The following is a 22,500-nucleotide window of genomic DNA, read 5'->3' as shown; positions in this document are numbered from 1 at the left end:
TAGTTGCTGTGTTACCATAGCAACCATAAAAATCAGTACAACTGATTAATTACTATAGTTGTCATGTTACTATAGCAACTGTACAATTAGTACTACAGATTAATTACTATAGTTGTTGTGTTACCATAGCAACCGTAGAATCAGCGCAACAAACTAATTACTGTAGTTGTTGTGTTACCATAGCAACTGTAGATTCAGCACAACAGATTAATTACTATAGTTGTTGTGTTACCATAGAAACTGTAGAATCAGCACAACAAATTACTTACTGTAGTTGTTGTGTTACCATAGCAACTGTAGATTCAGCACAACAGATTAATTACTATAGTTGTTGTGTTACCATAGCAACTGTAGAATCAGCACAACAAATTACTTACTGTAGTTGCCGTGTTACCATAGCAACTGTAGAATTAGCACTACAGATTATTACTATAGTTGTTGTGTTACCATAGCAACCGTAGTATCAGTGCAACAAATCAATTGCTATCGTTGTTGAGTTACTATAGCAACTCTAGAATCACCACAACAAATACATTGCTAAAGTTATTGTGTTACCATGACAACTGTGAAAACGTTTCAACAGATTAGTTCCAGTACTCTATTATAGTATGGTTCAAACACGCTAAAGTATTTGCAGTAAATTACTGTAGTATTTTTTTCATGTTAGATGGAAAATAGGACAACATCTCCAAAGACAGTAGAGCACAACAGAGCGGTTCAGTTCACAAGAGCGCAACTGCAGACCAACGCATTCATTTTGTCCTTAAGTCACGATAAACGCTGCTCGACAACGACGTACACTTCATTTATTCATTTTCTTAGTTTGAAATCGTTCACTTTAATTCTGCTGCACTAATACAGAAACCCACCAATAGTGCTTTTATTATGGAAATGCAAACAAAACATAATAAAAGTGACCCGCCATCCTGTCCGTCAAAAATGTCAGATATATGTAAATTGATTTGGTAATATTTTACGATAAGTTCCTAGTAGTTAATGAGCTAATGCATTAAATAACGGTGAACAATACTTGTGTAATTGTGTTATTAAATGCAGTTAATAAATATGCAACTATAGGTCACATATATGGAATAATATTAACAGTAAATTATTAATGAACGAACTTACTAACGAAGATTAATCATTTGTTCATGTCATTTTGTTCACTAACAATGAGCAAAAGGATTGTCCATTGTAAGTTTACTAACTAATGGAGCCTTAAAGTTAAGTCTTTTAATTTAATTTTTAAATTATTTAATATATGTTATTAAATATACGCTTCACATTTTAAATATGGCCAACAGCTTACAGTAATGATTGTACACCAATTATTAATCTCACAAAAATGCATTGTGAATTAAGTGCATTTTAAAATAATCTATAGAAATTTACAGTGAGATTGTTTAGATCCAATCAATTCGAGGGTATCCTCAATATTTTGATTTAATTTAACAGAGCCAGTGATTTATAGTCAATATTTATGTTGTATATAAACACAAAGCCAATTGTTTATTTCATTTTATACAGCCAATGGTTTAGATTTAATATTTTATTTGAATAATTCAGGTTCCAATTTTCACTGATCTGTTTTGGAGTGATGGGGATTTAATAAATAAATAAAAAGGAGTCAATCCCAGTTGCGCTCGAAATACAAACACAAGTACTTCATGTTGTTGTCATGTACCACATTATAAGGCTCTATTATTTTTAAAGTGCATAATACTTGGAGAGCTCGTCAAGAACTTCAGCGACAATAATAATGACATTTCAAGACTGTACGAGTGCTTAACTGACTAAACGCAGAGACGATACATGAGAATAAAGACCATGAGTACACAACAGTGGCCCCCGAACGATACACACTTCACACACGATTAGGCATGGGACGATAATTTGGAAAAAGTCAAGGATTAAAAAACGTTAACATTTTCCGTTATACCGATGTTTTTTTTAAGGTGTTCATTATGACTTTTATTTAGCTGTTAGGGTATCTCCAGCAGCAAATGACCATCCACATCAAAAGCTACTGGTCATGCCCATTATTCAACAAACAAATGGCTTATAAACCAACATCCATGCATGCTACGGCTCTAAACAGTGCAGTGGTTTACTTTATATCCAAAGAAAATAAAGATATCCTTTTCAAATTGTAAAGAAATCTGCGTTTTTGAAACAAATGAAGACAGCAGAAGTCTATTATTTATTTTATTGATGTAGCCCGACGTGTTTACTGCTCCAAAATGTTTCTTAAAATAAAATATAATGTGTTTAATGTGGAATAAAAGTCGTTTTTCAACCAATACATTAAAAATAAAAATACAAATTTTAATTTTCGAGCAGTAATACTGTGAAACGGTGATATTTATACCTAAGGTTATCATATCAGCCCATGCCTAGACACGATGTTTGTGCTAAACACACACACACACAAAAACACAACCGCCTTCCACAAATCAGACGCACATCTCGCAGTTTCCACTTTGCGTTATTAAAATACACAGTAGTGACGTCAAGCAAATAATGACATTCGTAAGACGAGAGAAGCTCTCGAGTCCCTGATGTTCAGAAATGAAGCGCGAGATGATGAGGACGCTCGTCTCCCTCGCTAAACTAGGAAGAGGTTTTGATGCTCACCGTCGTCCCCTAGTGGTGAGGATGACAAACTGCATGACCGCATGTTTCCTAGTGGCTCCCCGGTTTGGGTCGCGGAGATGAACGGGTCAGGAGATGCTCACTGGTCCACCGACGGGACGAAATCTGGGCGGCGTGTCTGGATGATTTTGGGCCGAGCACGTTTTCCACCCTCGGCGTTTTCATCTTCTCCTTCTGAACTGTCGTCTTCACACACGTGCACGATCACACTGGGTGTGTTGGTGGTCCCGGAGTGGAGCTCGTACTGCTCGCCTGAGCACACACACACACACAGTCATATTAGGAACACACCGCACAAATCAATAATGGCCAACATCCAATCAAAATCCCTTTAAAGGGGACCTTTTAAAAAAAATTAGGGTGTTAAACACATTTTTACGCCAAAATTGTGTAATTAAACAGCCTGATCTCACGAGAAAATGTAAGTATTTTACATTTTGAAAGTTTAGTGGCTAATTCGTACAAGTTCAGTGGTACAAAATTGTACGATTTTAAAAAGAAGGCGTGGAGCAAATCGTACGAATTAGATCATACAAATTTATACGAATTAGCCAGTAAATCAAAAAGTTCCGAATTGCTGTGAGAATGTTGAATTATAAGCTGCTTGTAATGGTAAAAATGCCTTAATTGTATTTGTTATAGTCAGACTTGATAAAAACAGTCTGCAGAAACGCTTTGATTGGCATTCTCCCTTTGTACGAGTCATCAGAGGGGGAAAGCCCCGCCCACTAGACACCATCTCTCCCTCATTAGCATAGGATGTTCATCTTGTTTTTGAATCTGCCACTATGCTGACACACAGGCATTCGTAGCTTTGCCCTCTTTTGAAAAGAGCACAATCTCATTTAAATTTAAAGCGACAGTCACCAAAACACCACAATTAGGATCAAAGCCTAAAAGGAGCCGTTTCAGAGAGTTATAAAGCATCATTTGTATGGTATTTTAGCAAAACACACACACACACACACACACACTCTCTCTTTTAGGACATCAGAGACTTAGGGTGCTTTCACACCTACACTTTTGTTTGGGAACGTGTCTCGTTTGCCCAGTTAGCGTGGTTCGTTTGCCATATGTGAACCACCAATCGCTCTCGGATCCAGCCAAATCAATCGCTCCGAGATTGAGTGAGGTGGTCTTGGACCGATTGAAACGAACTCTGGAGCGGTTCGATTGCAGTGTGAAAGCGATCCGATTAGAGCACGGTTATATCACAGTGTTTTATGGATATGTAACAGGCTTACGGCTATATGAAGAGAGAATTATGAGTATGGCGGGAAGTTTCGGGAGTCTCCGGATGCCCGCAAATGAGTGATGATCTCCCGGTAATCTCGCGTCTCCCTCCTGATCCTCAAATAGGCATCGTCGCGCACCCTTCTCACCCCTCCCCAATGCATCTCTCAGACACGTCGCGCGCGCGCACCCTGTCAAACACCACCAAACCACCACCTCTCCTGACAGCTGAGCGGGACGCTGCAAAATAAACCCTGACACTCTGACCAATGTGAGGAGAGTTTACTCGCACGTGACTTGTTTTAACTCTTTTGGTCCGTTTAGAAACTTTGCAGTGTGAAAGCGAACCGCTCCAAGAGCAAAGAGCAACAATGTAACATTTGTAATCTCTGTTTCGGAACAACTGAATCCATTCACAGGTGTGAAAGCAGCCTTATTTTACATCTTGTAAAAAGGGGCATATTAGGTCCCCTTCAAAGTGACCATGAAATCAAAATGTACTCTTGTTTTTATATGTATATAGTCGTTTAAACGACATCTCTGTGCACTTCATTATTTTGTAAAAATTAATTTGGCCTCATAAACTTTACTCCAATACCTTCCCTCCTCGTTTGAAATGACTTTTCATCATTTACATTTTACATTTACATTTAGTCATTTAGCAGACGCTTTTATCCAAAGCGACTTACAAATGAGGACAAGGAAGCAATTTACACAACTATAAGAGCAACAATGAAGAAGTGCTGTAAGCAAGTTTCAGGTCTGTAAAGTCTAAGAAGGGAAGTATTAGTAGTATTAGTTTTTTTTTTTTTTTTTTTGTGTACAGTTAGTGTGATATTCAGAGAGGCAATTACAGATTAGGAAGTGTAGTGGAGACTAAATAGTTGAGTTTTTAGTCGTTTCTTGAAAGTAGCGAGTGACTCTGCTGTTCTGATGCAGTTAGGGAGTTCATTCCACCAACTGGGCAGATTGAGCGTGAGCGTGAGCGAAAGTGATTTCTTCCCCCTTCCCATCAGCTCCTGGTCACATGGAGTTCCTTTAGGGCGGGACTATTGGTGTTTTAGGGCGGGGCTATCTGCATTTCTGCTCTGAATTGGTCCATTCCTCAATCTTTCTTTATTTTGTTAGCAACAGCCAGTTTCAAGTCAGTTCCCAAAGAATGAAATCATGGATCGCCCTACATATTTTACTCATTTCAGGACTGATTGAAGTGGATCTACATCATGAAAGTGGAAAAAAAGGACAATCTTTACTTCTGTTTTATGGCGACTGTCGGGGAAATATTTGCATTTCGTAAATTATTTTGATTAATTTAAAGGTGGATTAGCGAGGCAGTGGCGCAGTAGGTAGTGCTGTCGCCTCACAGCAAGAAGGTCGCTGGGTCGAACCTCAGCTCAGTTGGCGTTTCTGTGTGGAGTTTGCATGTTCTCCCTGCCTTCGCGTGGGTTTCCTCCGGGTGCTCCGGTTTCCCCCACAGTCCAAAGACATGCGGTACAGGTGAATTGGGTAGGCTAAATTGTCCGTAGTGTATGAGTGTGTGTGTGGATGTTTCCCAGAGATGGGTTGCGGCTGGAAGGGCATCCGCTGCGTAAAAACTTGCTGGATAAGTTGACGGTTCATTCCGCTGTGGCGACCACGGATTAATAAAGAGACTAAGCCGACAAGAAAATGAATGAATGAATAAAGGTGGATTAGGTGACTGTCTTTAGAAACGTTTTTGTTTTTGTTTTGCTGGTTGAAAATCTCTCACATCCTGATAGCTATTCTGAATAAAATAAAAATAATACTATTAAAAAATATCTTACTGACCCCAAATCTTAAACTGGCATTGTATATGATGCATACATTTGATATAGAGTTGAAGTCAAAATTATTAGCTCTCTTGTGTGTGTGTTTTTTTAATTTCCCAATATAATGTTTAACAGAGCAAGGAATTTTCCACATTATACATATCACTTTACCCAATTAACCCAGTTAAGCCTTTAAATGTCACTTTAAGAGAATCAGAATCAGGTTTATTGCCAAGTGTACTTCACACACACAAGGAATTTGTTTTGGCAACAGAAGCTTCCAGTGTACATGAAGTGACAACACAGAATAAATATGGAAAAAAGACGATAAACATTAAACAGAGATGCAGTTAGTCAAGAAATCAGGATGTTGGGTTGTACAGTATGTACAGATTTGCTATAAATATACAGGTTATATGATGCTGTCTACAATTGCGAATGGAGAAAGTATTGCAGTGTATATTGATATAAGGTGCTGTGTACAAGTGTGTATGAGAAAGTATTGCACATGTTTATTGCACAGTTGGAGGATAGTTAACTGTTCATGAGGTAGATGGCCTGAGGAAAGAAACTTTTTCCTGTGTCTGGCTGTTTTTGTGCTTGGTGCTCCGAAGCACCGACCAGACGGTAACAGTTCGAGCAGCTAGTGTGCTGGGTGCGAGGCATCCAGAGTGATTTTGCGAGCCCTTTTACTCACTCAGGAAGAGTACAGTTCTCGATATGTAGGAAGGGTAGTGCCAGTGATACGTTCAGCAGTCCGGTCTATTCGCGGTAGTCTATGGAGGACGGTTTTGGCAGCTGAGCCGAACCAGACGGTGATTGAAGTGATTTAGGCTGAATACAAGTATCTTGAAGAATATCTAGGATGTTTCTCAATTCCAAGAACGCAGAGAACGGACTTGTGTTCTTATGGAGAGCGCTCTTGCCAGGTGTCCTCGGAAGAACAAACTCAGGAGACCGCGAGGGCAGAGAACGCGTCCTTTGAGAAATGAGATGCTGCGTTCTTCCTGATGGTCACGTGACCTTCGCGCATTTTAAATGGAAATTATTTAAACATTACAGGATTCATACAGCGATTTATTGTTTTTCCCCTCTACAAAATATATACTTTGCATAAAAACATTATAAGTATACTCTGCACAATATAAATAAAACACATTTTAATACGAATTTCAGCAAACAAACACCCTTAATGTGTTTATTCCTTTATTAAGATGTTCATGGTGATGTTTACTTTCACCGTTTCATTTAGGGAAACTCCTGAGGTAAATAATTTAATTTAAATCTCTGAACTTTAATAATAAATCTAAATAAAATGCTGCGCTTCCCACCTCCAGTCGCAATAACTTCTGGGACTTCCAGAGCGAGTTCAGCGCTCAAGTCTGCATCGGTGCATCCTCTATATCAAGATCACATCCGGGAAGTTTCACGCGTCCTCCGTACTTGCGGTCTTGAGTATTTTTTTTTATTTATTTTTTTTTATTGAACAACAAATATACAATTTAAACATGACATCCAAAAAATACAAAAGTAACTAATAATATAAATTAAAATAAATTACATAAATTAAACCAATAAAAAGACAATTCAACATTGAGGTCTTTACAATGATAATATTTTAACTTAACCAATTAACAGCAAGAGTACTAATCAATTAACTTCAGCTCCTTTGCCACAGTAATTGCCTCAGTTTCGGCCCTTGCTTTGACTCGGGAGGCGTGTCCAAACGCCAGGTAACCACTATATAGTGAGCACGCTAGCTTAGTCGGCAGGAGAAGCACTTTAGCATCGAGACCAGCAGCCTGTAAGTACATTTAAGACTTGTTTCAGTTGTTGTGTATGGTTTGAGGACTTGTTTTCAGCTGTTTGTGTAAAGTTGTAGGACATTTAAACTTGCTTTCAGTTGTGTATAATACTACAAGTGTTTAGCCACTGTTTCCTTGGTTACTATAAGATATATATGCGTTCTGTGAATGAACGTCGCCTCGTGGTTCCATCCCAAAGAGGGAAGAACTCACTTTCGCGAACGCTCACGCTCAATCTGCCCAGTTGGTGGAATGAACTCCCTAACTGCATCAGAACGGCAGAGTCACTCGCTACTTTCAAGAAACGACTAAAAACTCAACTATTTAGTCTCCACTTCCCTTCCTAATCTGCAATTGCCTCTCTGAATATCACACTAACTGTACTAAAAAAAAAAAAATACTAATACTACTAATACTTCCCTTCTTAGACTTTACAGACCTGAAACTTGCCTACAGCACTTATTCATTGTTGCTCTTAGTTGTGTAAATTGCTTCCTTGTCCTCATTTGTAAGTCACTTTGGATAAAAGCGTCTGCTAAATGACTAAATGTAAATGTAAATGTAATTGTATTTATACATTTTCCGCTCTTAATATATTGGAGCGATTCTATATGCAAATGGAAGTCTGCAATAGCAACCTTTAAACAAGGTTTAGAGTTATTTAACTTGCATTTATGAACATGAAATTTGCCGAACAAAATTAAAAGATTCAATAAAAATTCCACAGATAAATTGTTTGAAACAAAACAAAAAATAACGTCTTTGGGGGTCAAATTGCAACTAAAACCTGATTTTTTTTTTGACATACAATGACAGATCTTCCCAAATTTTTTTTGAATATTCACAATCATAAAAAAGATGAATCAACGTCTCTGGATGATGCGGTCTTGAGTATTGAAACTGAACTTAGGCAGCTGATGATGACGTTGCACGAGAACACGAGGACGCAAGACCGCTGAAGAACGCATATTGAGAAACAGCCCTAGTCTAATATTATTTACTGTCATCATGGCAAAGATAACAGAAATCAGTTATTAGAAATGAGTTATTAAAACTATTGTGTTTAGAAATGTGCTGAGAAAATCTGTTAAACAGAAATTGGGGAATACAATATAGAAGAATTGAAATTTAACAGGAGGGCTAATAATTCTGGCTGTACATTAACAGTGCAGCACAATGAAGTGTTTTCAGTCTCAGAGTACATACGGAAATGAGGTAAATGGGTTATACCTGGTCCTAGTTTGGACACGGCACACAACAGGTCATAGTTGATGACGGGCATTGCGTCCTGCGACTGCGCCCAGCCAACAGGGGGCGACGCTGGAGGAGAAATCAGGAACTGCTTCTCTGGTTTAGGAGGCTCAAGACGAGGACTGCCGATATGTACAGACTACACAGAGAAATGGAGGAAACAAAGCAGTCAGATGCATTTATTTATATCGCATTAATGCTGTAATCGTCTGTTTGAGCTACAGGAATCCACAATATTATAATACAAGACCTAAAATAAGTCTCTGATGTCGCAAGAGTGTGTGTGTGTGTGTGAAAGTTTCAGCTCAAAATACCACACAAATGTTTTATAACTCTCTGAAGCTGACCCTTTTAGGCTTTGATTCAAATTGTGGAGTTTTAGTGACTGTCGCTTGATAGACTGTCGGACAGACGGCTGCCTCTCATTTAGGGCTGCTGTTTATGCTAATGAGGGAGAGATGGGCACTAGTGGGCGGGGCTTTCCCCTTCTGCTGACACGTGTTTCTGCAGACTGTTTTGATCAAGTCTGATTATAAACAATACAATTAATTGATCTTTACCATTCAAGGCTGGATATATTCACAAAGTTTTACCACAAAACCCCCTTTAATAGTGATTATTGCATAATAGGTCTCCTGTAACTAAACAAAAATCCATGCAAAACACTGAAGCACCTCATATTATACTTATATACAATATGGTGATAAAATAATGTGATTACATTAGCGTTAATTTTGTGTACCTGAGCGAAATACAGGCGCATCTCCTTTCCATTGAAGTCACTTTTATGCAGCTTGACTCGAGCCTCAGCCGCCGCCAGCGCATCCGTGAAGTTGATCCGAACTCGTCTGAAGCTTTTGAAGAACTGGAATGATGTGCCAGGATCAAACGCACGAAACAAAGCCTCAAACTGCTCCTGATGATGAAAAACAAGACAGAACGGTCATATAACAAGATGCAGATGAAACTAGACAATCAGACTGTCACTCACAGGAGAATAACAGAAAATAACGCAATTTCCTTCATGACTGCGAACATCAGGTATGAGCGGACAACAGAAACTACACTCCAAAAAGAATGACATCTGCTGTGTGTCAAACTACTTCTTGAAAATGAGCTGAAACCAGTTTTTTTGGGACAACTTAATTGTTTATGTTCAATCCACTTGAATTTGTAATGATGTACAAGTTAACTTAATTTTTTAATGTTGTCCCAACACAAATTTAAAGCATTTTCTTGCAATGTACAGGCCTCAATCGTGAAAAGTCATTTATAAAATAATTCTTGCATATATAGTGAAGCCTAAAGTTATTAATAGAGTTGAAGTCAGAATTATTATTATTATTATATTAGATTTTTTTTCTTTTTTAAATATTTGCCAAATGATGTTTAACAGGGCAAGGAAATTTTCACAGTATGTCTGATAATATTTTTTCTTCTGGAGAAAGTCTTATTTGATTTATTTTTGCTAGAATAAAAGCAGTTTTAAATTTTTTAAACACCATTTTAATGTCAATATTATTAGCCCCTTTAAGCTATATTTTTTTCAATACTGTCAATTTTCTAAATACTTTCAATTTTTCAATATCTGTCTAACTTACTGTAATTGTTTATGTTCAATCCACTTGAATTTGTAAAAATGTACAAGTTAACTTAATTTTTTAATGTTGTCCCAACACAAATTAAAGCATTTTCTTACAATGTACAGGCATCAATCGTGAAAAGTCATTTATAAAATAATTCTTGCATATATAGTGAAGCCTAAAGTTATTAATAGAGTTGAAGTCAGAATTATTATTATTATTATATTAGATTTTTTTTCTTTTTTAAATATTTGCCAAAGGATGTTTAACAGAGCAAGGAAATTTTCACAGTGTGTCTGATAATATTTTTTCTTCTGGAGAAAGTCTTATTTGATTTATTTTTGCTAGAATAAAAGCAGTTTCAAATTTTTTAAACACCATTTTAATGTCAATATTATTAGCCCCTTTAAGCTATATTTTTTTCAATACTGTCAATTTTCTCAATACTTTCAATTTTTCAATATCAGTCTAACTTAATTGTTTATGTTCAATCCACTTGAATTTGTAATGATGTACAAGTTAACTTAATTTTTTAATGTTGTCCCAACACAAATTAAAGCATTTTCTTACAATGTACAGGCCTCAATCGTGAAAAGTCATTTATAAAATAATTATTGCATATATAGTGAAGCATGAAGTTATTCATACAGTTGAAGTCACAATTATTATTTATATTATTAATATATTAGATTTTTTTCTTTATAAATATTTCCTAAAGGATGTTTAACAGAGCTAGGAAATTTTCACAGTGTGTCTGATAATATTTTTTTCTTCTGGAGAAAGTCTTATTTGTTTTATTTCGGCTTGAAAAAAAGCAGTTTTTAGTTTTTTTTAAAAAACATTTAAGGTCAATATTATTAGCCCCGTTAAGCTATATTTTTTTTAATAGTCTACAGAACAAACCATCATTATACAATAACTTGCCTAATTACCCTAACCTGCCTAGTTAACCTAATTAACCTAGTTAAACCTTTAAATGTCACTTTAAGCTGTATAGAAGTGTCTTGAAGGATATCTAGTCTTATATTATTTACTGTCATCATGACAAAGAAAAAATAAATCAGTTATTAGAAAATGAGTTATGAAAACTATTATGATTAGAAATGTGTTGAAAAAATCTTATTTTGTTAAACAAAAATTGTGGAAAAAATAAACAATTTTAACAATTCAGGGGGCTAATAATTCTGACTTCAACTGTATAGTGAAGCCCAAAATAATTCATGCTCAGGCAAATTTTCACTTTTTAAAGTTTTTTTTCCTGAAGTTTTTGTTCAAATGTAAATAAAAGCTGATATTTTTTTCACACAACAATGCCTTTTGTATATTGTCTTTTTTATCTTTTTGGGAGAAGCTGATGTAATTTCCAGTCCAAAAAAAAAAAAAAAACCTTGCTGGTCAAATAAAAGTAACTTTAAGTAGGAATATGTCAGAGATGTATGAATAATTTTGTGATTGACTATATACAGTAGGGAAAATGACTGAAGAAATCCATATATGCAATGAAAATAAAATGAAAAGATGCAGGGGGAAAGTATTAAACACATGAAGAAAGAGAGTTGTAGTTCGGCAGGGAAAGCCCAGACAGCAGCTGAAATGTCTCAGTAGTTCTTCAGCAAGCCTCTGCCCTTCCTCAGTGTAAATGGACGTCAGCTGCTTCAGTCCAACATCTACATTAGCAGGAGGATGAAGATGGACATTCAGCAGGACAATGATCCAAAACACAGCCAAGGAGACTCTGTTGAACATTTTCCAGATTCACTTTATTTTGTTTTATTCATATAATATTATTATTAATCTTTTTTTATTTGATTTATTTAAGTTAATTATTCATTGTGTTCATTTGTCTTAGTGATAAGTAGGTTTGTGGTTAAAAAAAAGAAAAACTAAATGAAAATACCTTTGTTACTGAATCCCTGCAACGTGTTGAACTTTATTTTCTCAAAAACACAATAAAAAGTAATTTATCCCTGTGAATTTATCTCAGCATCATTACTTCAGTAACCCAATGTTCATTCAATATATATATATATATATATATATATATATATATATATATATATATATATATATATATATATATATATATATAAAATGTATATATATATATATATATATATATATATATATATATATATATATGTGTGTGTGTGTGTGTGTGTGTGTATATATGTATATATATATATATATATATACATATATACATACATACATACATATATATATACACACACAATACATAACCCACAGTCCTTCAATATATATATATATATATATATATATATATATATATATATATATATATATATATATATATATATACATACATATATATATATATATATATATATATTTATATATATACACACACACACACACACACACACACACACACACACACACACACACACACTATACATATAAATTAATTTGATGAATAAAAAACATTTCTGATTATTATCAATTTTAAAAACAATTATCCTGTTTAACATCTTAGTGGAATTTTATTTTACTACTAAACAATTACATTTTATTTGAGTTGAATTTAAAGGTATGTAAATTATTAGGCATTTAAAATCAATTATATTGACTTCACTGTCAATTCCACTCAACGTTACGCCTCCGTGCAGAATAAAAGTATTAAAAACAAACCTCAAATTAATAAACATCCACCGAGACTCTCCATTTTAAGCATCTAATCCTTTTGTTGACACCAGAAAAAAAAGGAGAGTAGGAAAAAGAGACATCATTGAAGATCAACAGATTAACATAACCAGCTTAGTTTACCACAGTATGCATCCCAAGTAAAGAACAATCCAAATCTTTAAGCTCACGGGAGATCACATTCACAAACAAAACAATCACTAATCTGAAGCCAAATCAACCTGAAATAAAACACGATCGAACACATTCAAAGTCTTACCCGAATGTGTGTGCGCGTGAATATCTCATAGTCCACCACTGTGGCCACCAGACAGGAATTACTGCACTTTGTAGTCTTGAGATGCATGATGGAGTTTTCTGATTATTATTTACACAGATTTACTCTACGGTTATTTGTGATGGAAAGTAAGCATGTAGATCTGCTCTTCAACACGTGCAGCAGAAGTTTCTAGCCGGCGCTCAGCAGTGCAGAGAGGTCACGGCTTTACACACCGCTTTATCTGCTGCTGATTATAGTATAGCACCGCCCTCTCTCTCTCTCTCTCTCTCTCTCTCTCTCTCTCTCTCTCTCTCAGCTCCTCCCTTCATACAGTTGAAGTCAGAATTGTTCGCCCTCCTGTTCCTTTCTTTGTCAAATATTTCCCAAATAATGTTGAACTGATTCAGGAATTTTTCACAGTATGTCTGATAATATTTTTTCTTCTGGAGAAAGTCTTATTTGTTTTATTTCGGCTAGCATAAAAGCAGGTTTTAATAGTTTTAAACTCATTTTAAGGTCAATATTATTAGCCCCTTTAAGCTATATGTTTTGGATTGTCTCCAGAACAAACCACTGTTATACAATGACTTGCCTGATCACCCTAACTTTACCCTAATTAAAATAGTTATTTATTCATTTATTTATTTGACATGGCCATCACAATTACACTGGACAACCAAATGCTTTTTTTTAAAGTGTTTTAGCAAACTTGCTAATTATAAATAATTATATATTAAATATATATTAAATAATTATAAATAACACCTGTCCACAGGAGGCTTAAAAATTGACAAAATGGAACTATAATAAAAACATAAAAATTATTTACATAAAATTACTGCAGGCAAAACCAATGGCAACATGATCCAACCAACTAACAGTAGACTTTTTGTGCAAACACTGCTGTTTTGTTTTTGTTATTTATATTATACTTTCTGATTTTAAGCTAACCGGTGAATCATTCAAAATTAAATTATTAAATTAAATTAAATTAAATGTAGATCTGCTATTGTAGATGTAGATCTGAAAATTTAATTAAATTATAAAATTATTAAAATAGTTAAGCCTTTAAATGTCATTAGGCTGTATAGAAGTGTCTTAAAAGAATATCTAGTCAAATATTATGTGCTGCCATCATGGCAATAAGCTATTAAAACTATTATGTGTAGAAATTTAGGAGAAATATAGAGGAGGGCTAATAATTCTGACTTCAACATGCATGTCTTAATTCAACTCCATTCAAAATGGCTATTATTGGCATGAGTGTGAATAATAATAGAATATTGCCAAAGCTTAAAATATCTTGACAAATATAAAAATATAATAACAATATATTTGTTTTAAACAATATAAAATAAATATCATGATTTAAACATAAAGCAACAAATAAGAAAATGAACATTTAAGCCAGGGGTGTCCAAACTCAGTCCTGGAGGGCCGGTGTCCTGCTGAGTTTAGGTCCAACTTCCTTCAACACACCTGCCTGTAAGTGGCTGTGTTCGAAACCGCATACTCAATGAGCAGGTCCTCAACTTCAAAAAGTACTTACTTAAGAAGGACTAAAAGAGTAGGCAATCAACAGCCAAATCTCGTTAAGTATGAATAGGATCGAACTTCATCCGCTGTGTTTTCGTTATCATGTGACTGACAATAGAAGCGCAACAACTTTAAAGAAATTGCAGGTTTATTCATTCATTCATTTTCTTGTCGGCTTAGTCCCTTTATTAATCCGGGGTTGCCACAGCGGAATGAACCGCCAACTTCTCTCCTGCAGTCATACCAACACTGACTCACATAATTAACACATCTCTTGACTCTGGTTTATTCCCCACTACATTTAAGCAGGCTAGGGTAACCCCACTGCTAAAGAAACCCAACCTGGACCATACGCTACTTGAAAACTACAGACCAGTATCCCTGCTTCCATTCATGGCCAAGATTCTGGAGAAAGTAGTGTTCAATCAAGTCCTGGACTTTCTTACTCAAAACAATCTCATGGACAACAAGCAATCCGGCTTTAAGAAAGGCCACTCAACTGAGACTGCCCTGCTCTCGGTCGTGGAGGATCTCAGACTGGCTAAAGCAGACTCTAAATCATCAGTCCTCATTTTGCTGGACTTGTCAGCTGCTTTTGACACTGTCAACCACCAGATCCTGCTATCTACGCTTGAGTCACTGGGCGTTGCGGGCACTGTTATACAATGGTTCAGATCTTACCTCTCTGACAGGTCATTCAGGGTGTCTTGGAGGGGAGAGGTGTCCAACCTACAGCATCTAAACACTGGGGTACCTCAAGGCTCTGTTCTTGGGCCACTTCTCTTCTCCATCTACACATCATCTCTAGGACCAGTCATCCAGAGACATGGATTCTCCTACCACTGCTATGCTGATGATACCCAGCTATACCTCTCTTTTCATCCTGATGATCCCTCGGTTCCAGCTCGTATCTCAGCCTGCCTGTTGGATATTTCACACTGGATGAAAGATCATCATCTTCAGCTGAACCTCGCAAAAACGGAAATGCTTGTAGTTTCTGCCAACCCGACTCTACACCATAACTTTTCAATCCAGATGGATGGGGCAACCATTACTGCATCCAAAATGGTGAAAAGCCTTGGAGTAACGATTGATGACCAACTAAACTTCTCTGACCACATTTCTAGAACTGCTCGATCGTGCAGATTTGCACTCTATAACATCAGAAAGATCCGACCCTTCTTATCTGAACATGCAGCTCAACTCCTTGTTCAAGCTCTTGTTCTCTCCAAACTGGATTACTGCAACTCTCTACTAGCTGGGCTTCCAGCTAACTCTATCAAGCCTCTTCAACTGCTCCAGAATGCAGCAGCACGAGTTGTCTTCAATGAACCTAAACGAGCACATGTCACTCCGCTGCTAGTCCGTTTGCACTGGCTGCCAGTTGCTGCTCGCATCAAATTCAAAACTCTGATGTTTGCCTACAAAGTGACTTCTGGCCTAGCACCTTCTTATCTGCTCTCACTTCTGCAGATCTATGTGCCCTCCAGAAACTTGCGTTCTGTGAATGAACGTCGCCTCGTGGTTCCATCCCAAAGAGGAAAAAAATCACTTTCGCGAACGCTCACGCTCAATCTGCCCAGTTGGTGGAATGAACTCCCTAACTGCATCAGAACAGCAGAGTCACTCGCTATTTTCAAGAAACGACTAAAAACTCAACTATTTAGTCTCCACTACACTTCCTAATCTGTAATTGCCTATTTGAATATCACACTAACTGTACAAAAAAAAAAAAAAAAAAAAAAAAATACTAACACTTCCCTTCTTAGACTTTACAGACCTGAAACTTGCCTTTAGTACTTATTCATTGTTGCTCTTAGTGGTGTAAATTGCTTCCTTGTCCTCATTTGTAAGTCGCTTTGGATAAAAGCGTCTGCTAAATGACTAAATGTAAATGTAAATGTAAACTTATCCAGCACGTTTTTACGCAGCAGATGCCCTTCCAGCCGCAACCCATGTCTGGGAAACATCCACACACACACACTCATACACTACGGACAATTTAGCCTACCCAATTCACCTGTACCGCATGTGCTTGGACTTTGGTGGAAACCGGAGCACCCAGAGGAAACCCACGCGAACGCAGGGAGAACATGCAAACTCCACACAGAAACGCCAACTGAGCCGAGGATCGAACCAGTGACCTTCTTGCTATGAGGCGACAGCACTACCTATTGTGCAACTGCGTTGCCATAATTATAACAATCCTATAATAATAATATAAATAAGATAACAGGGACAGAAGCACCTCGCATCAGTAACGTGACAAATCTACCTAATAGTTTTCAACGTCTTTTTCTTATATATATATATATATATATCGTTCAGATGCAAAAACCTTGAGCCATCTGAAATTTCCTTCTGAAAAGAGCATTTTCCATACCTAATAGTAGAGAAGTACGCGGTTTCGAACGCAGCCTCTGTCTAGTACAGGGGGACGGTGGAGGGCCGGTGTATGGAGAGTTTAGCTCCAACCCCAATCAAACCCACCTGAACCAGATAATCAAGCTCTAACTAGATTTACTAGAAACTTACAGGCAGGTGTGTTGAAGAAATGTGGAGCTAAACTCAGCAGGACACCAATTTGGACACCCCTGATTTACAGTAAACCATAAAACCAAGTGAAACCATAATGTTTAAAAACACACACACACACACAGACACACTAAAAGTCACTGTGGTAAGACAGTCGGGAAACAGTAATAGACATTATGCAGTAATGCACAGTAATGCAGTACAGTACACACATCACACACACACACACACACATAATGGAGAAGAGTATCTCTCTTTCACTCTCTCTCTTTACCGTCAGCTCGTCCCTTCATCTCTCTCTGTCTATGTGTGTGTGTCTATTGTTATTTTCTGTGCAATTTATACAGAAATCCAAATAATCCTAAAGGGTTCACATAATTTTTCCTGCTATCTATGAACGGAAAGGTGGCTCAGTGGTTTGCTAGATCATTTCTGTGTGGAGTTTGCATGTTCTCCCTGTGTTGACAAGGGTTTCCTCCGGGTGCTCCGCTTTCCCCCTACAATCCAAATACATGCACTATAGGGGAATTGATGAACTAAATTGGCTGTAGTGTATGGGTTTGTGTGTGTGTGTGTGTGTGTGTGTGTGTGTGTGTGTGTGTGTGTGTGTGTGTGTGTGTGTGTGTGTGTGTGTGTGTGTGAATTAGTGTGCATGGGTATTGCCCAGTGCTGGGTTGCAGCTGCAGCTGTGTAAAACATATGCTGGAATAGTTGGCGGTTCATTCCGCTCTGCAGTGCACCCTGATGAATAAAGGGACCAAGCCAAAGGAAACTAAATGAATGAATGAATATATATAGTTGCAATCAGAATTATTAGCCCCACTGATTTATTAGCCCCCCAGTGAGAGATTTTTTTCAACACATTTCTAATCATAATAGTTTCAATAACTCATTTCTAATAGCTGATTTATTTAATCTTTGCCATGATGACAGTAAATAATATTAGACTAGATATTCTTCAAGACACTTCTATACAGCTTAAAGTGACATTTAAAGGGTTAACTAGGGTAATTAGGTTAACTAGGCAGGTTAGGGTAATTAGGCAAGTTATTGTATACGATGGTTTGTTTTGTAGATTAGTGAAAAAAAATATCACTTAAAGGGGCGAATAATATTGACCTTAAAATGGTGCTTAAAAAATTAAAAACTGCTTTTATTCTAGCCAAAATAAAACAAATAAGACTTTCTCCAGAAGAAAAAATATTATCAGACACACTGTGAAAATTTCCTTACTCTGTTAAACATCATTTAGGAATTATTTTAAAAAAAAATCAACGAGGGTTTAATAATTGTTAATGCAACTGTGTATATATATATATATATATATATATATATATATATATATATATATATACACACACACACACACACACACACACACACACACACACACACACACACACACACACACACAGACACACATATATACTCAATGTTCTTAATGTTCTCTTTCTCTCTCTCTCTCTCTCTTCACTGCTGACTAACACTGATGAGGATCGGTAAACTTCCGTGTCCATCACTCCTGTATTTTCTCCTCTCGCTTCAGCAGGTTTCCATGTTGGCAATCAATCCAACATCTCTGACTTTTCCATCCCGCAGCCTGCATTTATTCAGAAACAAACCCAGAAGCATTTGTTTTCTCTAACATCAATTCCAGCTAAAAAGAGCAAGACTGAAACGGGCACCACAACGACAATAACCAACAACTCTCACAGAGTCTGTATCGTTTAATGCTGAAATATATATATATGTATATGTGTGTGTGTGTGTGTGTGTGTGTGTATTTACCCAAATCATCTTGCACTAGTATTCTTTATTAGTATTATTAATTATTATTATTATTATTAGGGTTAAAATTTACTGTAATGAGGAAAAAATAATAATTATTTTTTTTTTACAAAAATCAAGGACCTTGTAAACCTTGTTTTTATTAGCATTATTTATTATTATTATTATTATTATTATTACCATTACATTAAATTCAAGCTGTTAATTACAATATTTTTCTTAAGTGCATTATTTTGGGCTATATATTTTGGGATATATATATATATATATATATATATATATATATATATATATATATATATATATATATATATATATATATATATATATATATATATATATATATATATATATATATATATATATATATATACATATATACATATATACATATATAATATAATACTGACATTATAATGCATAAAAAATGGACTGAATTATTTACCCAAATCATGCACTTTGTATTTTTTATAGCAGTATTATTAAATATTGTTAGTTTTTTCTAACATTTTACAGTCATGCTGTAAATTACAATCTTTTTCTTAAATGATTTTTTGATTTGCTGTGAAATACTGATATTAAATGTAGCAATTATTTAGATTTTATTTAGCAGTTATTTATTCTCTTTGTTTTATTCAATGATATATGATTGATTCATTAATTAATATTTATATAGCATATATTTGCTTAATTTTTTAAAATATTTATTTTTGGGATGTTTATTGGATAATTTCAAATAAATTATTTTGAAAACATAATTCTGAACATATATGGGAACACCTCTGCAATCAATGCGAGCTAACTAAAAGCTTGTGGTCAAATGTTTTAAAATACAGATTATGAACTTATCAATAAGTTCCTGTGAGATAGCGCTGTATTTCTGACAGCATTCATTTTAAAACACACTATACCCTATACAAAAATTTATATAATCAGAAAGTCACAACAACATATCTTTTATGTTACTTTAACTTGTTTTAGTATGCTAATCTGGTTTCAGCTTTACTTTTTAAGTTGCACAAATTACAACTTGACATTTTTAGTCATTTTATTTGAGTTGAAATGACTTACAAAGTTAATTTGATTCCGCTTAAAAATTTTATTTGTGAAAAAAAGTGGAATCTACTCTCTAGTCACTATTAAACAGTAAAATAAAATGTGTGAAATACCACAGCCATATCACCCTGCAGCCCAAGACCAGCTACTTACAGTACTAAAGCTAAGCAGGGCTGAGCCTGGTCAGTACCTGGAAGGGAGACCAGAGGGGAAAACTAGGTCGTAGTTGGCAGTGGTGTTAGTGAGGCCAGCAGGGGGCGCTCAACCTGTGCGTGAGTCCTAACGCCCCAATATAGTGAATCACATCTTTCGGATGAGACGTTAAACTGAGGCCCTGACTCTCTGTGGTAATTAAAAACCCGGTGTCTAATCATCCTATACCTGCTAACACTCCTGTTTCTTCTGGAAGACTCCCGTATGTCAGACTCATCTCCCGCCACCCTCCTGTTGTGTTATTTCTCCCGGTAAACTCTCGTAATTTCACCACCTACAAACCCCCCACCCCACCCCCAATGCCCTAATGCTTTATGGTACATTTTATAACACTCCCGATTGCCCACTTTGGTATAGCACCCGATCACAACATAACTCAGACACCTTACCCCCAACACCTAGACACCCCCCCCCGTTCCCCCTCTCCCTGGTGAGTGCACTGGTGTCATTGTCCTATGGCTGAAGGTGAACTGTTGAACAAGTGTGTGTGCAAATGTGAGAGTGTATGGGTGTTTCCCAGTACTGGAAGGGCATCCACTGCCTAAAACATATGCTGGATAAGTTGGCGGTTCATTCCGCGGTGGTGATCATTGATTTATAAAGAGACTAAGCTTAAAAGAAAATGAATGAAATTGGCCATAGTGTATGAGTGTGTGTAAATGTTAGAGTGTATGGGTGTTTCCCAGTGATGGGAAAGGGCATCCGCTGTGTAAAACCTATACTGGATAAGTTGGCGGTTCATTCCGCGGTGGTGACCATTGATCTATAAAGGGACTAAGCTTAAAAGAAAATGAATGAAATTGGCCATAGTGTATGAGCGTGTGTAAATGTGAGAGTGTATGGGTGTTTCCCAGTGGTGGGAAAGGGCATCCGCTGTGTAAAACCTATACTGGATAAGTTGGCGGTTCATTCCGCGGTGGTGACCATTGATTTATAAAGAAACTAAGCTAAAAAGAAAATGAATGAAATTGGCCTTAGTGTATGAGTGTGTGTAAATGTGAGAGTGTATGGGTGTTTCCCAGTGGTGGGAAAGAGCATCCGCTGTGTAAAACCTATGCTGGATAAGTTGGCGGTTCATTCCGCGGTGGTGACCATTGATTTATAAAGAAACTAAGCTAAAAAGAAAATGAATGAAACTGGCCATAGTGTATGAGTGTGTGTAAATGTGAGAGTGTATGGGTGTTTCCCAGTGGTGAGAAAGAGCATCCGCTGTGTAAAACCTATGCTAAAATAGTTGGTGGTTCATTCCAATGTGGCGAGCCCTTATAAATCTAAGATTTAGCCTAAGGAAAATAAATGAATGCATGTGTGACTGCTGCATTTTGACTGGTGGGCACTTTTGAACTTCGTTGTACACGCAATTTATACAAAGACAATCAAACTAACTAACTGTAACGAATAATTCTGACTGCATGTGTGTGAATAAACCTGACATTTTACATTTTATTAGAGGAGGACACTAAATTGAGCCTCTCTGTCTTTGACCCACATGCTCAGAGTGTTTATTGGGAAAGGACGATGCATTTCTGACTCAATGGAAAAATGGAAATATGAAACCGAATAAGCGGATGGAAAAAATGCAAAGGGAAGCAGGGACAGTGGATGTGTGTTATGCAAAGGCCAGTGGAGGTGAGACTCTGCTTTACGGGACACTTGTGCTGAAATGTAGCCAGCGGGACACATAAGCCTCAGATCATATTAATATCCACAGCACAAAAGAGCATGCTGATGATGATGATGATGATGATGTAACCGATGAGTGATTTACATATTATTTACTGTAGACACGCCCATATATGGACACTCGCATACGTCAGTGCTTTAAATAACACATTATGGTATATTTAGGGTGTACTTTACACGGTGCTGGGTTGTTGTAAAGCAGTGATGGGTCAAATATGAACAAACACAACCATCAGGTTAAAGTTTAAAATTTAATTTGAAAAAATTAACCCAATGTTGGGTTACAACCTTTAAATGTAATTAAATTAATTTAAATGTTTAATTTAATTTAAATTGAAAAATGCTGGCTCATTGTAATGCAGTTGGGTTGTCTTTTATTATATGTTGGTTTTGGCTATATTTAACCCAATGTTGGGTTACAACCATTGGATATAAAATTAAATAAAATTTAATTA

General features: G+C 36.2%; 1 protein-coding gene across 5 annotated transcripts in view; it reads right to left on the bottom strand.

Annotated features, from left to right (window-relative positions):
* Nucleotides 1-22,500, bottom strand: part of rcan1b (regulator of calcineurin 1b) — a 32,423-nt gene that overhangs the window by 1,167 nt on the left and 8,756 nt on the right. For 2 of the 5 annotated variants that reach the window (XR_015476071.1, XR_015476069.1), the window contains exons 2-4: nt 9,474-9,647; nt 8,711-8,870; nt 54-2,904 (exon numbers count right to left, since the gene is read on the bottom strand). Coding sequence is in view for 2 of the 5 variants with exons in the window: in XM_087236623.1 (XP_087092749.1) it covers nt 2,732-2,904; nt 8,711-8,870; nt 9,474-9,647; nt 13,235-13,321 (594 nt within the window). In the remaining 3 variants the exon portion in view is untranslated. Of the gene's footprint in view, nt 2,905-8,710; nt 8,871-9,473; nt 9,648-13,234; nt 13,445-22,500 lie in introns of those variants that run through there. The other 3 variants (XR_015476070.1, XM_087236623.1, XM_087236622.1) reach the window with 3 other exon arrangements.

This window comes from Danio rerio, chromosome 1 (genome assembly GCF_052040795.2).
Source record: "Danio rerio strain M-AB ecotype USA chromosome 1, GRCz13ab, whole genome shotgun sequence".
NCBI classification, from domain to species: domain Eukaryota; kingdom Metazoa; phylum Chordata; class Actinopteri; order Cypriniformes; family Danionidae; genus Danio; species Danio rerio.
This window is presented reverse-complemented; position numbering and strand designations above follow the sequence as displayed.